Raw genomic sequence first — 16131 nt, 5'->3', positions numbered from 1 at the left:
TAATTTCATCCACCATCACTGACTGCTGAAGCGTGTCTGATGCAATCCAGGGCCATGAGTCAAAGACCAAGGCAAAACTTGAAACTCTGGGTTTAATGAGACAAATCTTAAAGCCAGACACATTTCCCCGGAAGACCTTGCACTGGCAAAACAAGCGGGTCTCTTTATCCTCAAGCTCAGCATGGGAGTGAATTCAAGAGGCGTCTGATAGGTACAATACCTGCATGTGGCTATCAGGGCTGGAGGTAGAGGGGGCAGGAGGAGGGCTGGCAGTGAGATTAGATCTGTGGGTCTGCAGACAATGCCTCATTCACAGTGTGGCGGCTGTGCCTTCACGGCACGACTAAAGCATAAGTAAACAAGACGTGGGGGCTAAATAAGATTAGACGGGCAATTTTGTGTGTTTACAGATTAACAGATGTCACTGGAGGAGAACCCAAATAAGAATCCGATGCGGTGATGGAGAGTGGAGGTCTGAATTGAATTAACGTCTGACAGAGAGATGAATTTTCCTCCTTTTTGCAATTTGTCTCTCAGACAAATTGCAAAAATCTCTGTGTGTCTGATATACACAGAGATAAAACACAAGAAAATATGTAGCTGGCAGACAGTGTGAGAGAAATGATTCTGAATGATGTTTGACAATCTGTGAAGTGTGAATATCGCATATTTCTCTTAGCAGAAGCAACGCTGAGCACTGTGTTACACTCCAAATGCAACATCTTGACTCTGACATCCTGTGAAATACAGGCTTGAGGTTTTGACTTGGAGTGTGTGTGCTTTTATGGTGAAACCAAGGCCAGAAAAGCTGTAAAACTGTCCTAGTAAAATTTAACAATGTACAATGACATCTTTGATAAATGTAGATTAAATTATAAAAGACATACTTCCTCTGTCTGAGTGTGAAACTGTTAAAAACATTGCAAGTGTACTTTATTGCTTTTGACTTAATTTTCAAACAATGGGCCTTAGAGGATAGTATGTTTGGGTGCATGATTCAAAGCCTGTCGCTGTCAGTCATCAGGCGTCATCTGACCCTGGACCCCTTCTCCTTTACCACACACACCCCCTTACACATACTCACGCATAAACACAAACAGGCACAGATGGACCCCTCCTCTTTCCGCTGCTGTGACTTTGCGACTGGCCAAGCAAGAATTATTCCTTAAGATCCCCCCATAGGAACCCCCACACTTCCTCCATCCAAGCCCCCCTCTGTGCTCCCCTGCCCCAGCAGCTGGAGGAGGTGCTCAGCGATGTGTCCCAGTAGAGCCTCTAATGTGGTGACAGGCCCAGGGACCACTGGGCTCCTCTAACAGAGGAATGCAGCAGCCTGGACATATGGATATGCAGAAATGCACCCTGGGAGAAACAGAGAGGCACCAGGTGTCTCTGTTTTTCACCCAGACTTAGCTTGCATCAGCACACACACGGTACTGTGTGTGAACCATGCAGTTTGGATGCATTTTAATTAGAAACAGGCATCACAAACAGTTGTATTACTTTGTGCCTATATGTGACTTCTCTATTCCTTTTTTTTACATTACACAAGTTTGCTTCTCCTGCAGGACCATCTGTTGAAGTTTAAAGCATGCAAAAACTGCGCTGCAACCCTTTTGGAAAATATACATTTTATAGCAAAGTTACATCATGGTTTCATAACAAGAAGGTACTATGGGATGCATTGTATGCCAAGGCCTTTTAAAATCACAAGGCCATTTGGCTCCCAGACAGTTTTCCATTTCCTCCAACCATAATGAGGCTAGTTTCTCAGTAACCAAATGCCCCAAAGTCCTCTTATTTTTTAAATTGCTCCTGAATAGTAAGAAGGTGTAACGGTGGTGGTGGGCCAAGCTGGTGAGACTCAGGGGGAGAAAAGAGAAGAGAATTGTGCTCAAAAGCTGCTGTGTATGTAGTGTTTTTTACAATCCATGCCCACATCTCATTTAAGTGCTCCATTCTAGTATTAGAAATACAAGCAGTTTCATTTTATGTTTTGTTTTTCACCCACACAGAACATGGGAACTTAAGTTAATCAAATTGGTCTTGAACTTTAATCTGTGTGGGTCTTGGATAAAAAAGCAGATGTAGTTTTTTTGTTTCTGAATCAGACAAGTAACAGTGCCTGCTTCCCTTTTCACACATGTCCAGCTTGGTCCTCCCTGCTTCTCTTTGCATTTCCTCCCATTTATTACCAGTGTAAAGTTAAAGGAAGTGAGTTAAGTTAATGTGCTGTCGTTAAAACAAGGCATGAGCTGACCTTTACTCCCACCAGCTCTCTTTGCAGCCCCTATGTTCTGAGTCTTGGCCCATTTGCAGAGAACAATGGATGGATTATTAAGTGCTCCAGTCCCCCAGCTTGGTTAGGGCAGCAGTGATTAATTTTAAACACTCCTCATCCCTGTACACCCGACTTATTTGTCATCTATTAGAACCCAAAGTGGACGGGGGACTAAACACTGAGGCGCTGCCATTTAGAGGTGCGTGAGAAGAAGTTACGAGGGTGAATGAGCACTGCTTTCGTGCGTCTGAATATATGCATGTGTTTTATTAAGCAGGCTGAAATTACCCTGAGAAAAGTCATGATAATGAGACATCCATGGAGCACGGAACAATTTGGAAAACCTCAGAGGTGCACCAACAACTAGTCCCGCTCCACCTCCTTCTCTTCTAAGCTGGGTGGAAATGATATTCCTCTTACTACAACCCTTTAGCTTCTATCACGGAAATAATGTTAGCATCACTATAACAAGTCGTGTCCCTCATCTTTCAGCACACACTGCAATCAACCCCTGTGAGCTCCTGAGGAAACACTCAAAGGGAGGAATGTGTCAGACTTCATCCCTCCATGGGGAAAGAAAGGAAAAGGCTGTTGCTGTGATAAGTAGTCATAATGGAGGTCAGTTGGTGTTTATTTTAGCAGGGTCCTATAATCCCTGTGAGCAACACTCCCCTCATTGACTGACTTTAATGGTCTCTTCAATTAGCGTTCACTTGGAAATTCAACAAGGCATTGTCCACTCACTGGATTTGTCCCTCTCAGCTGTATGCTAATTCTCAAATGGAGGAGATTTTTCTTTTCTAGTTATACATTTTTCATGAAAATTAAATTATACCATGGTCTGTATGTGTACAATGCTCATTAGTTTGTTTGGGCAGTTGGCTCAGGAAGTGTTTTCAGACCACACACACTCTTCCTGCTCGCTGAATGAATTTGGGTTCACTTAAATAGCATTGCTTTTTGCTCCTGTTAACCTCTGCAAACCCCATGGAGCTGCTTACAGAGTGTGCATGGAGGTGCCAGACTGTCACCATTCAGATGATAATTGACTTTAAACGCTTTCCTGGCATGACTCACAGGATTAACCCAGCGTATGAATGACAGATTGTTGTTTATTGACAGGTTTTTGGTGTAAAATAAGCATCAGATGATACTGTACTCTGTTTAGACTCCTCGACTCAGGCTGCTGTGTTACGCCCTTGGCCAGGGGAGAATGAACTTATCTGTTGGAAGCAAGCCCGTAGGTGGGGGTGAGGGTCCGCCTCACTGGAACCTTACAAGTGACCTTACAATAACATTTCAGCTCCACAGTGGGAAGTGTTTATCTTGCACAACCCCTCTTTCTAAGGCTCCTTCATTTCTCCAGTCTTGCTTTGTTTTCTCTTTTCTTTTGAGGAGCCAAGTCATGGAGAGATACCCCACCCCCCCACCCCCCCCGCTCCTCCTCCATCTTTCTATCACTTGTGTGCTCCGTATGTTTATTCAGTCATTTTGTTAATGAAATGCTGAGATTCCAATTGGTCTTCTTCTTTGACCCCCAAGAGGAGAAAGTGGTTTTCTTTTCCTGCAGATTTGAACCTTGTTTATTTTTTATTTGTAGTCAGTATACGGCTTCAGGTAGAAAGGTTCTTTCCAATTTTCCTCTTCTCCCAGTTTCCTCTAGAAATGTATTTTTTTGCCCCCTTCCTTGGGGGAGATCCACCTTGTGAAAAACCCTACAAAACATGTACCATGACAACCTTTTGTTGTCTTAAAGAAACCTGTGATGTCACGGTGACCTTCAGGATGTTGCCTGGACTGAGCAGGTTTGAACAAGTTGTATGGTTGTCATTGTGATGTTCCTAAATAAAAGGCTGATTTAAACCACAGAAATATAATCTGGATCATCTTACTGAATGTACTTGCCACAGCCCGCAAATGAGTCTGTGCCGTTGTAGCAGCCCACTGACTTATCAGAATACCTAATCAGGCAGCCAGGAGGTATCTTAACATCATGATATGCTTCCTCTCCCTTTTCTCCTTCTCTGGGCCTCAAGTCTTTCATAGTTTCCTGATGTTTATGATTTTTGGAGACAGCTGCATCTGTATAACCTGATATCAGATGCCATACTCCAAAAAAGGTGTTCTCTGTTTTCTTTTTCTCTAACGTACTGCTCTTTCTGACATTAGAAATCCCTTGTTTTCCTGATAGACATTCACTCACACCCTTTCTGCAGTTAAAAGGTTGATTGAAAGTTATGGTGGTGGCAATAGAGATGGCTGGCTGAGCCCAAAGAAAGCCAAGCCAGGGGACTGCTGGGGTAACGAACTCTGAATGAGGCCTCTGCTGACTTTCCACACACACCCCCGGACACTCCTTCCAATTTCTTCCATCCTCCCCTCCACAACCCCCACCCTCCCCACCCCATCTCTTTCAGTTTACCTCCGTTGGGCTTCAGTAAGACCCCACATGGCTTTGTGGCTTTTGGACTTCCACTTTGTTTTTCATTAGTGATTCTTTTGAGCGACCTCGGAAATTCTTGGGGCTTTGTCCCCATTGATTGAACGTATAAAGAGTCTGGTGTGAGTGATTCCTTGCGACAGTACGTCAAAAAAGGAGTTTTCATTGGAAGCGTATAAGCTGTCATGATGGGATTTGTATGCACGCATTTCAGCAGCAGCAGTCCGTTTCAACACTAAAGGCTAAGAGGCCCCTGATTTTTTATTCATGATACCTCTGTAATGAATGGAAAAAATATGTCCCTGCTTTGACTTGAAGAGTTGAACAGGACAAGGGAGGAAAAATCATTTCAGGAGCAGAGAATATAACTGTTCATATTTTATAGCAGGACTACTGCTGTCCCACACTGGAACTCTGCACCATGCAGTGAGACTGATTTGATTTCCTCATGCACAGAGAAGAGAGTTTGGTCTTTGGATCAGCCCCCGGGCTGGATGTTCTTGGAGTTAGATGCTTGGCAGATGTGGGCGCTGCTCCATTCATACAATTATTATGCGTCTAGAATGAATATTAGCTAAACAGACTGTTCTTTTTGTTTATTTTTAGCCAAGGTAGACCATGTTCAGGAAGCAGTGTCTGCTGTTGGTTGGGTTGTCTGTATGTTAAGCATGGTTATTGAAATCTCAGAATTGCAGGGAAATATTTTTACATCTACTGGAATGATTACCATGTAGTTTGGGGTGGATATTTATGACCCCTGGTGGGCGAATTTTTGTGATTCATCAGCTTTTCATGTATTACCACACGCTGATCAAACTCTCACTTCTTCTTTCCAAGTTTATAACATCATCTTGAACAGCAGCCACCAAATTTTAAGTCATCCATAGTTTAGTTGTAGTGTGTTTAAATTACCTTTTCAGAAGGCTCACAATTAGAATTCATATATGAACAAGGCCATAATTAGCATTATAGTTTAAAGAAATGGTTGTGTTTCCAAGAGGAAGAATAGTGAAACTCTACTAACCGTACATCTATTCTGTATTCTGATCCACATTGTTGCTTGAATACCCAGTTTTCTTCATCATGCTAACTCTGATAAGTTTGATACAAACACACATTTAAACATTCCACTCATTTCATAAGGGGAATCAGTACTGTAGCAGCAGTCTTTATTTATGATGTCTATTCAGGTCATCAGTCACCTGTTCCTATGCAGGTCACGTCGATGAAAGAAATGCACAGCTCAGCATGGACAGTTGATTAACAAAGACTGAGACAGCCAGACTGGCAGACAGAGACAGATAGAGGGCAGTGACCTTTTTACAGCTGAGTCGTAAGGTGAACTGGGAAAGTACTGAACAAATTGTCACTGTGAAAGGCCGAGTACCACATCGTAATGACAGGCTCAAAAGCTCCATGATGACAGATTGATTTCAGACAATATTCCCGGATTGCCAAGAGGCCCCATTGCTGTCAGTGAGAGCTTTGCCTGTTCCTCCACCCCCTGTCTGTATCACCTTGCTTTTCCCTGCTCTGTCTCGTCTCTGTCTCATTCCCCTTTCTCTTTCCCTCACCCACTCTTGTAGTAGCGTTTCCCTCCCTCCTGCTCCTGCCTGTATTGCCCTATTCTGCCCAAATGCTCCTGCTACATCGCAGTCTGTCATTGGCCCTCCCCTGAAAGGACCTTGTTGACAAAGGCGCTGGTGTAAAGCACTTCCAAGTTTCATGGAGATTGTTTGATTTTGAGCTGGTTTAGGGTTCCTGGACATGAAGAAATGAGTGGCACTCAGTGCCAGACTTGGCTATCATCATCATCATCATCATCATCATCACAACACACAGGGTCACATACATGGGTCTGACAGTGACAGCGTCTCTGGCTCAAAACAGTTTTGTTTACAGTTTTTGTGCTTTTCCTCCAATCACTTAAGCATCTTAAACAACGCCAAGGTGACAGTGGCTAGACTTAATAAGACATCTGTATCTCATTCAGCACCTCCAGACTGGACTCTGACTGAGGAGACATGTGTGGGGAGTGGCTGGATGCAGCACACTGTTGACTAATGGAGGATGTGAAACAACAAATAGTCCTTTTTGTAAGCAGACTGAGCTTGTTTTGTTTTTTTGATTAGGACTTGTACAGTGACGCACAGGGTCTGAAATGTTTTTTGAAGTGATGTCTACATGAATTGTGTTGCAATATAGGGGCTAGAGCTTAAAGGCCAGTTAAGTTTTTGAAGTGATTCAAAGTTTACATACAACAGAATATTGGAAGGAGTGAAATCAGGAAGCTGGCCTCATAGCCTTGTGTGAAATTGGACTTTGATCAAATTGTTTCAGATGTAATTATTAGGACTAAGGCTCCTTGTATTGCTTCTAGAATATCTGAACATCTGCAAGTGTGCCTTTGGCATATCTAGCAGTGTTACTGAAAGTTTTCTTTATTTTAATCACTTTTTAGGCCTGCATAAAGCACAGTGATGTAATGTGAAAGCAAAGATTCAAAAAATGATTCATACTTTTGGCCTCTGTTCCCTTTAAATAAATCAGTGTCTACTTGTGACATCTATTAATAATATTTAATGTTTGTGCTAGGAAAAAGGCTGTTTTTAGTATGATACATAAAATCTGTGTTGACCAAGAGCTGACTTGCATTTAGGCAGTTGAGTATTGAACTTTTGTTTTCAGATAGGGCAGTTCAGAAGAAAATCAAACTGGTAATTACATTTTTTATTATCGCTGAGAAAAAGCTGTGCCAATATGGCTTTGGGGATTGTGAGGTAGTCTGCTGCAAATTCAACACACAACTGAAAGAATTATGATCAGGTTAAATAAAGGTTTACTGGTATGGGTTTCTGCGATTGACTGGCGACCAGTCCAGGGTGTACCCCGCCTCTCGCCCAATGACAGCTGGGATTGGCACCACACCCCCCCCCCCCCCCCCCCCACTACCCAGAACGGAATAAGGCGTATAGAAAATGGATGGATGGATGGATGGATGGTATGGGTTTTTTACAGCCAATATCAATACTGATTATTAGTCGTGTGTGACTGATAATCGATATTAGACTGGTATGCATTTGATATGACAAATATAATGTACTTGATGTGGAAAAAGTAAAATGGCATCTAAAAAAATAAGAAAATAAATAATTTAGCACTAGCTCTGTCAATATGAGGATCAGCACATGACAACAGAGTAGAAGCAGGAAACAGGAAGTGATGTGGTGCGCTCCCCTTGTCAGTGCCATCCAGGCCTCAGTGCTGATTGACTGGTGGTTGTGTGACGTCAAGCTGGTCAGATAGTGTGGTGGCCAGAATATTGAAGCGAAGACTGTAAAAAGTGAAAACAAAACCAAAGGGGAAGACAGACCTTGCAGTTAAGTAGCACACATTTGAATTAAATCTTTTTGGCCAGTTACAGTTTTATTTAATTCTATTAAATAGAATGCCAGTACCGATAATCAGCATACGTAAATCAGCATCAGTAATCGACCAGGCCGATAATCTGTCTACCTCTAACGTTGAATGCCATACAAATAAAGATGATGACTTGTATCACCAAGAAAGTAGTTTGTCAGCCAACATGTTTGAAAAACTTTGATTGTACTGTGATTATACTGGACAACGTTGCAACTTGGATTATGATACATACATGGTATCATGAGTCTACTTGCTTGGTTATCAAAGAAAATGCAAAAAATAATGATAGTTTTGAAGTTTCTATTTCTCAGCTCAAACAGAGAAATATTGAGTAACATGGAAAATAAAAAAACTGAAATTTTTACAGTTCTGTTTTCAAAACAACCTTTCTTTTTTAAAAAAAAAAATAAAGGTACTTCTACAAAGTGCAAATGCAGTGGCACAATTGTAAACTTGAAGACCTTTCTGCAGGCATTTTTGTAAACCTTTTGAGTTACTTCATACCAAAATAACTGCAGCCTTTTATATGGTTATGTAAATGTATTGCCTGACATTGCAAATGGGATTAGATTAATTGTGCAGCACTTCTGCTAAACTTAAAAGGAGCAAATAGTTGGAGTCATGTATAGAACAGCCATAGCTAGTTTTTCTTACAAAATGTTGTGCTGTGTATGGTCCTTATGCCATCTTAGTACGCATTTAAAATATACCTTTTCTATCATTTTGACATTTTGAGCACTCATAGAATTTTTGTCTCAGTTCCCAAACACCATGGTTGGATTAGACAAATGCCACTGTAGAAAATGTGTCTGAAAGTAGGTTTATCACCCTTTTCATCAGTGAAATAAGCAGATGCAGATAAATAAGTCTTTTGCCTCCAAACCAAAATGCTATGGTATTTGTGAAGAGACAATATGCAGACAGGCAGTCCAGAGCAGCCAAACATGTGTGAGCATTCACACAGTGTCCTTTTCAGTGCCAAGTGGTCTCTCTATCTCCAAACATATCAGACAGACAGTAATAAACAGGTGCTCATTGGTGCCCTGCTCTGTGTTGCAGAGAGAGGTCTGTTTGAGTGTGTGTCATGTGGCCAAGGCTGAGCCCGGGCCAGGGAGTGGGGTGTGAGATTGTTGGGATTCCTGGTTACTGCCGCCTGGGCCCACCTAATCCCCTTCACTCCCCCATGCAGCCCTCCTTGCCTTATGAGCTGTGTGTTAAAGGAGGCCTCTCTGCCATCTTAGCCTCTGCTCCCTGCCACTCTTTAAATCAAGACCCCTCTCTTTAACCCTTACCCAACTACTCTGTCTTTGGCTTGTTTTTTTTTTTTTTCTTTTTTTTTCTCCCCTCCTCTGACCCGTCTTCGTCTGTTTCTGTCTGTCACTCTACTTCGCCTTTTTTCCTCTCCCTTCTCAGCCTCCTGTCTGCTGCCTCCTCTTTGATAAGTGGCCCTAAGCACACACTCAGCCCGTGTGTGTGCACCAGGCCTTAGCCTAATGGAGTGAGATAAAACGACTAGAGTGCCACTCACTGTGCGCTCTTTATGACAGATTCACATTTGCAAGAATGTTACTCCTTTGAGTCAGTGTTTTTTGTTTCTATTTCCTAAGAATGTTAAAAAGTGCCTTTATTTATGTGATGTCAACCAGCACACTTTGTAGCTCTGTGATGTAGTTTTTAATACTTTGTAGACAACAGTGAAGCTCTAAAGCAGAGAGGAATAAGAAACCTTGACTACTTGGGGATTTTTTTCTTCTCTGTTGCATTACTCTTGTTGACAGGGTACGGTGCCTATTAAAGGTATCCACCCCTTGGACATTTTAGCCTTTTATTGGTTTTATAAACCAATCATGGTCAATATAAAGTGACCTTTTTGACAAACAAAAAGACAAGGAATATCTCTTAACTGTTGAAGTGAAAACATATTTTTACAAAGTAAAGTCAATTAAATACAAATATGTCATGTCAAATTAGTGACTGCATAAATATTAAACCCTCAAAAGTGACTGACCTAATTTAACAGAGGTCCAGCCAGTTGGAACTAGTAGTCTCACAATTAGTGAAATGGGATCACCTCAATGCAGTGAATGTGTCTCAAGTGATTGTAGTATAAAGACACCTGTGTCTGGAAGGTCTAGTCACTGGTTAGTCAGTTTTCCTGGCTACCATTACACCATGAAGACAAAAGAACACTCCAAGCAACTTAGAGATGTTATTGAAAAGTTTAAGTCATGGGTTGGATACAAAAAGGCACTGAACATCCCCTGGAGTTCAGTTAAATCCTTCATCAAGAAATGGAAGTAATATGGTACTTGTGTAATTCTGCTAGATCAGGCTATTGTCAAACTGCATGACCGTGCAAGAAGGAGACATGTGAGAGAAGACACCAAGACACCTATAACTACTCTGAAGGAGTTACAAGCTTCAGCAGCTAAGATGGAAGACACTGTGCATACAACTGTTGCTTGGGTTCTTCAGCAGTCAAAGCTTTATGGAAGAGTGGCAAACAGAAAGCCGCTGTTGAAGAAAACTAAAATTGAATCTTTACTATAGAGTTCACCAAAAGGCATGTGGGAGACTCCATGGTCAAGTGGAATAAAGTTCTTTAGTCTGATGAGACCAAATGGTGCTATTTGGCTATCAGACAAGACATTATGTTTGTGGGACACCAAACACTGACTGCACATCACCAAAAACACACCATCCCCACTGTGAAGCACAGTGGGGGCAGCATCATGCTGTGGGGATGCTTCTCAGCAGCCAGCCTTGGAAGACTTCTGGCAAAATTTAGGAAAATCCTGGAGGACCATCTTTTTCAGTCTGCAAGAAAACTATGGCTCTGGAGAAGGTTTATTTTCCAGCAAGACAATGACCTGAAGCATACAGCGAAAGCCACACTGAAATGGTTTAATGACAAAAAGATGAATGTTCGGAGTGGTCCAGTGAAGACCTCAATCCTACAGAGAATTTATGGCTGGACTTGAAAAGTACTGTTCACACCTGATCCTTGTGCAAAGAATGGAGTGAAATTGCAGTGTCCGGATTCAGATGTGCAAGCCTGATCGAGACCTATCCACACAGGCACATTGCTGTTATTGCAGCCAAAGGTGCATCTTCTAATTACTGACTTGATAGGAGTGAATATGCAGTCACTTATTTTACATTCCATATTTAATATTACTTAATAGAAATCTGTTTTCACTTTTGACATTAAAGGTGTTTTTTAGTAATTTTTTTTGTCAAAAAGGCCAATTATGTTGACAATGAATTATTCATAAAATGAGTCAAAGGCTTAAACATCCAATGGGATGAATAATTTTTATAGCCACTGTATATAATGGACATTTTGTATTATTTTCTTTAAAAGTTAAATACAATCAAATCAAACCCTGAAGGAAAACACCATTAGGTAGAGAAAAGAAGGTTCACAGGTTTCTATAGTATTGTACTCACTAATATTTAGAAAAAAAAAAACCCAAGCCTCTGTTTAATGGAAGACCAGGTAAAGCGTAAGAAAAATTGCTATAAACTTTTCCACTGCAACTTGCATGAATTATCCATTAATAAGTCAGAACAGCCTCTCCATAAACATTATATGAAAGGCCTCTTTTAGATCAAGGTAAGTCTTTCCATAAGGCCTCCAGACTTTTCCAGGTTGTGGAAGTATGAAAATGTATCCTGTCATCAGAAAAAATCCCTTGAATGAATTCAAATGGTACTTTTAACACAATCAAAATATCACTAAATGGTAAAACAGAGGATTCCTTTCAAGACACTATTCACCAAAGCAGTAAGCCGCCTGTATTCTGTTTTCTTATCTCAAAAATGATGAAGTATTATGGTGTTTACAAAGACCATAATCACTATATCAGAGACATTTTCTTTTTCCTTTACATATTTTTTAATATTTCTGTATTTTAGAGGTGGATTTTCAATTTTTATGTTTGCATAGATAAAGATATTTTTGTTTTAGTGCAGTTGGCTGTGTAAAAGATGCCCAGTATAAAAAATATCAATGCAGTTTACAGACAATAAACTACTACTCATGATGTTTATGTGATATATTCTAGGTGGAGTTAGGATAGATTCTACAAAAACACAATTTTCTCCACCAACAGGGGCAGCTGGGGCCAGGAGAAAGCAGTCAAGTATAATGAAATATAGCAGCTTAGAGTTCAAAGGCTCCACAGTAGGGCCTGCTAAGGGTCGGCCACGTGATGGAGATGTTTCCAGAAGCTTTATGACGGTGGAGCAATTTCTCTGTTTCTTTCCTGCTCTTTTGATGAGGGGTCAGCAGGAGCCTGTTGCTCTGAAACCATTAGTGGAGGAAGCAGACGCAGTTTCATTGCTAACAAGCAGCCGCGATCGTACTTCAGTGAATCTGCTGTAATCTGACAGATCGACTGGAGCATCTTATTCTCTTTAGTCTTTACCTCTTTCTTCTTATTCCGCCCCTTCCTGCTGTTTTCCTCGTCCCTCATGTCACCCAATAGCTCGTCCTGCACCATTCCCACCACTGAAGCAGTTGCTATTCAGCCCACATCAGATGGTGCAGAAGAAAGAGCCATTGTCCCTGCTAGTTTTACCCCACTCTTATCTATTGATTGGAAAGCTGAGAGGAGAAAATAACAGGTATTGATTACCATACAGGGTGTAGTTGCCGGGCAGGACGTCTGGAGTGGTAAGAAAAGAAGGCATTCTTCACCCTTGGCTGCCCTGCTGCTGTCAGAACAACCTCCGCCACCACTCCACGTATTCAGCCCACTTTCTACCCCTCTCCTCACCCCCCTTTTTTTTGAATTGCCAAGGTCCTTCTCCCCTTTTTTTCTCTTTTTACTGTTTTATGCTGATTTTTATCTCTGCCTGTGAAATGTATAGCCAAGCGGAGCAGAAGGCCCTGAACAGCAGCTCTGGCCTTTCACACACTCCTCAAGCTGCAGTGTTCGCCTCACCTTTTGCCTTCACCTAGCCCCTCCAGTCTCAAGTAAAGTCACCAGCTCTGGATTTTGTTTCTAGCTTTCATGTTTTGTGAATTTCTTTTCTTCCCTTTAATGCTTCTTGAACTTACTTTTTGTCCATCCATTTTGTTGATTTATGTTACACAAGTGCCCCTGAGGTTTTAAGAGATGCATGATAGAATATTTTGCTGGAAGCACAGGCTCCATTAAACTTCCTTTGTTATGTTTGAGGTCTGTCTCCTTTTGCACGGTCTGCTGAGCTTACACAGTGCTGCTGAGTAGGAGGAGGCATTCTCCAGCTTCTATCTGTCTCTCTTCCTCTTATCCTTTATGTAAATATGGCATATTGAAGACACATTCACTCAGATCAGTGTTTATCCAAGTAATGAATCACCAAAGTCTGGCAGTGTGCAAAAGCCTTTTGATGCATGAGAAATTCTTGCAGTTGGCTGGAGATTAAGGACCAAATCCTTTTTATTAGAACATGTTTACAATGTTGTTTGAATAAGTATATCCTGTATTGGGCAAACCTTGTTGCGTGCATTATCAGGTTGTTCTCATTGCGGCTGGTTAAGATCCAGGTGTTCACTATTGGAGCGGCTGTCAGCAGCCAGGCCAACCCCTTATTAACTTGCAATGACTATGAAAGACCAAATCACTTTGTATGAGAGAAAAGAATGCATGTACACTTCATTATAAATCCACAGGTGTTTAGTAAAAGAGAAAAGCACACAGATAAGTACCAGCACATCTGAACATAGCTCAAGTCTGGCAGCCGTTGTGGTCTTTAATTTGATTTTTCTATGTTCCTCTCTCCATCTAACATATCCCTCTCTACGGATGCCTGCACGTCAGATCAACAGCTCATTAACAGGCTCACCAGGTTTTCTTGAAATTGGCTATATTTAGTCTGAATCACAAGAATGCCTCTCATTGAATGTGCCCCTTTCTCTTAAAATAATCCATCACCAAATTGAGCAAAGAAAAACAAAGCTAATTCTGAGAGTCGCCAGGCCTCCCCCTCCTCTTCCTGAGCAATGAAAGATTCCATTCACAGATGGGGCTTGGCTATAATAAGGAGCACCGTACCAACACTGCGATATGAAGGAAAGCCCATCTGGTCATGTGTATCAATTACCATTTACAGAGGAGCTAAAAATTCTAACAATTTGAGTAAACACTATGAAATTCTCAGCAGTTTGTTATGAATCTGGCAGAGTCTTATTCATCATAGGATCTGTAGAGGGCTTTAAGGCTTAGTTTCACAACCAGGGCCAACCCCAGAAGACTAAAACAGCAAAGTGCAGCTATGCTGCATTCTACCTTGAACATGAACTATGTATCACACAGTCAAGCAGATAAAAGGACAATTTCCCTCTTTAGTTTGTTATTTACAGAGGGCCTGTGCATGTTAGTACCAGAGCTTATAACTCCAAGGTTAAGAGAACCTGTCCTTGAGAGGGGGAGGCAGAGGAGGAAGAGAGCTCCTATCAAAGAAAGGACGGTGGTCATGCATACAGCTCAAATACTTATTAAGAAACTCTCACAATGGCCTTGATTTTAGCACCTCCTTATGCCTTGTTTTTCAAAAGGACTTCAAAGAGATTTTTAAGAGCAGAGGTGAAGGGAGGAAATTGTTTGTTGCAAATTCCATGCACTTGAAGCACCAGCCAAAGCTTTTTAGTTTAATAAGCCAAACAGCTCAGGAGGTAGATTCATCTTGAGTAACCAGAGTTCAAGTCACATAGACATTTTTTGCAATCAGTGGTGTGATTAGTCACTTGTTTAGTTTTCTTCCTAATTTTCGGATTGACAAAAAAGCTACATGTCTGTTTATTAGTGACCTTAGAGATACTCAACTTTGTTGACACTCATTCTTGCTCCCTCTTTGCCCTATACTAAATTCTTTTATCATGTATCAGCCTTTCCCAAACCTCAGTATGCTGCGGCCCAATTTGAGACCTGAAAATCTTTTAAGGCTCACCCAAACTTTTGTACGGCCATAACTAGTGATGCCCGATAAGTACTTTTTTGAACCGATACCGATAACCGATAATTTCCTAGTCCTGATTGCTAGTAACCGATAATAACGATATATTTTTTTTCAATTGTTGATTTGACAAAAGAAGTTTATTTGATGTGTTGATGCACATCTGGGGGTAAGAAGGGGTTAATATGTAGTGAGCAAAGATATTTATAACTAATTTTAACTAATATCGCTCTTGTTTTTCAAAAAACAAAGAACCAATCTGACTTTATAACTGTTATTATAGTTAACTTTTTTTAGTTAAACATTTGTGTACCAAGTACAACACACACAAACAACTGACATAGGTTTCACCCATAAAACCAAATGATAACAGGCTGTTATGCCAAACAAATGGAGATAATTGGGGGTCTGAGATTTTTTTTTTGCTGCTGCTTAAGCCAGAATTAAAGCAAGCTGATGTTTTACATTAAGATTAAAAATATGCACTGACATAAGTCATACCAGAAATAAGTTAAGAATGTAAAGTCCACCGTGGTCTGTGGCTAACTTCTGTTCCTAACGTAGATCAGACTGAATGAAACCACGTCAAACAGAGCAGGCTGTTATACGTCTATGACAGTAGCGATGGATGAGTAGACTGTCAGACTGATTTTGTTATTATAACGTTGCGCCTTTTGGCTCTGGCAAACTTTCTGCAGTTTTCAATGCCTGCTTACGCTCAGCACTCTGCCTGGTATTAGCTGTTGACTCGGCCCTAATGCCCGTGGCTGAGGCTAGTGGCTGCTGAGGCTAGTGGCTGCTACTGCTTCATTTTAACGTTGTTAGGATGATGATTCTTAAGTGACTTATAAGATCCATCGAGGATTTCTTTCTACTCTTTGCGACCTTTGCAGGGCAAATTCTACACACGGTCGTGTTATCCTCACCGTAAATACTGAATAATGCCACCGTGTTGATAGCATTTTAGCACAGGGGCTGCTTCCTCTTCTTCTCTGGTGCTTAACAGCGGGTCGTGTACTGCGGTGCCACCTGCTGTTTTGGA

General features: G+C 41.3%; 1 protein-coding gene across 2 annotated transcripts in view; it reads left to right on the top strand.

The window, feature by feature from the left end:
• Positions 1 to 16131, top strand: part of LOC121525884 (fibroblast growth factor receptor-like 1) — a 34240-nt gene that overhangs the window by 1615 nt on the left and 16494 nt on the right. Inside the window, exon 3 of one of the 2 annotated variants that reach the window (XM_041812078.1) lies at positions 2774 to 2899. The exons of the other annotated variant lie outside the window; for it this stretch is intronic. Coding sequence (XP_041668012.1) covers positions 2774 to 2899 — 126 coding nt within the window. The remainder of the gene's footprint in view (positions 1 to 2773; positions 2900 to 16131) is intronic. 2 annotated transcript variants of the gene reach the window in all.

Source organism: Cheilinus undulatus, linkage group 18 (assembly GCF_018320785.1).
Source record: "Cheilinus undulatus linkage group 18, ASM1832078v1, whole genome shotgun sequence".
NCBI lineage: Eukaryota > Metazoa > Chordata > Actinopteri > Labriformes > Labridae > Cheilinus > Cheilinus undulatus.
The sequence above is the reverse complement of the archived record's forward strand: the minus strand, read 5'-3'. Positions and strand labels throughout refer to the sequence as shown.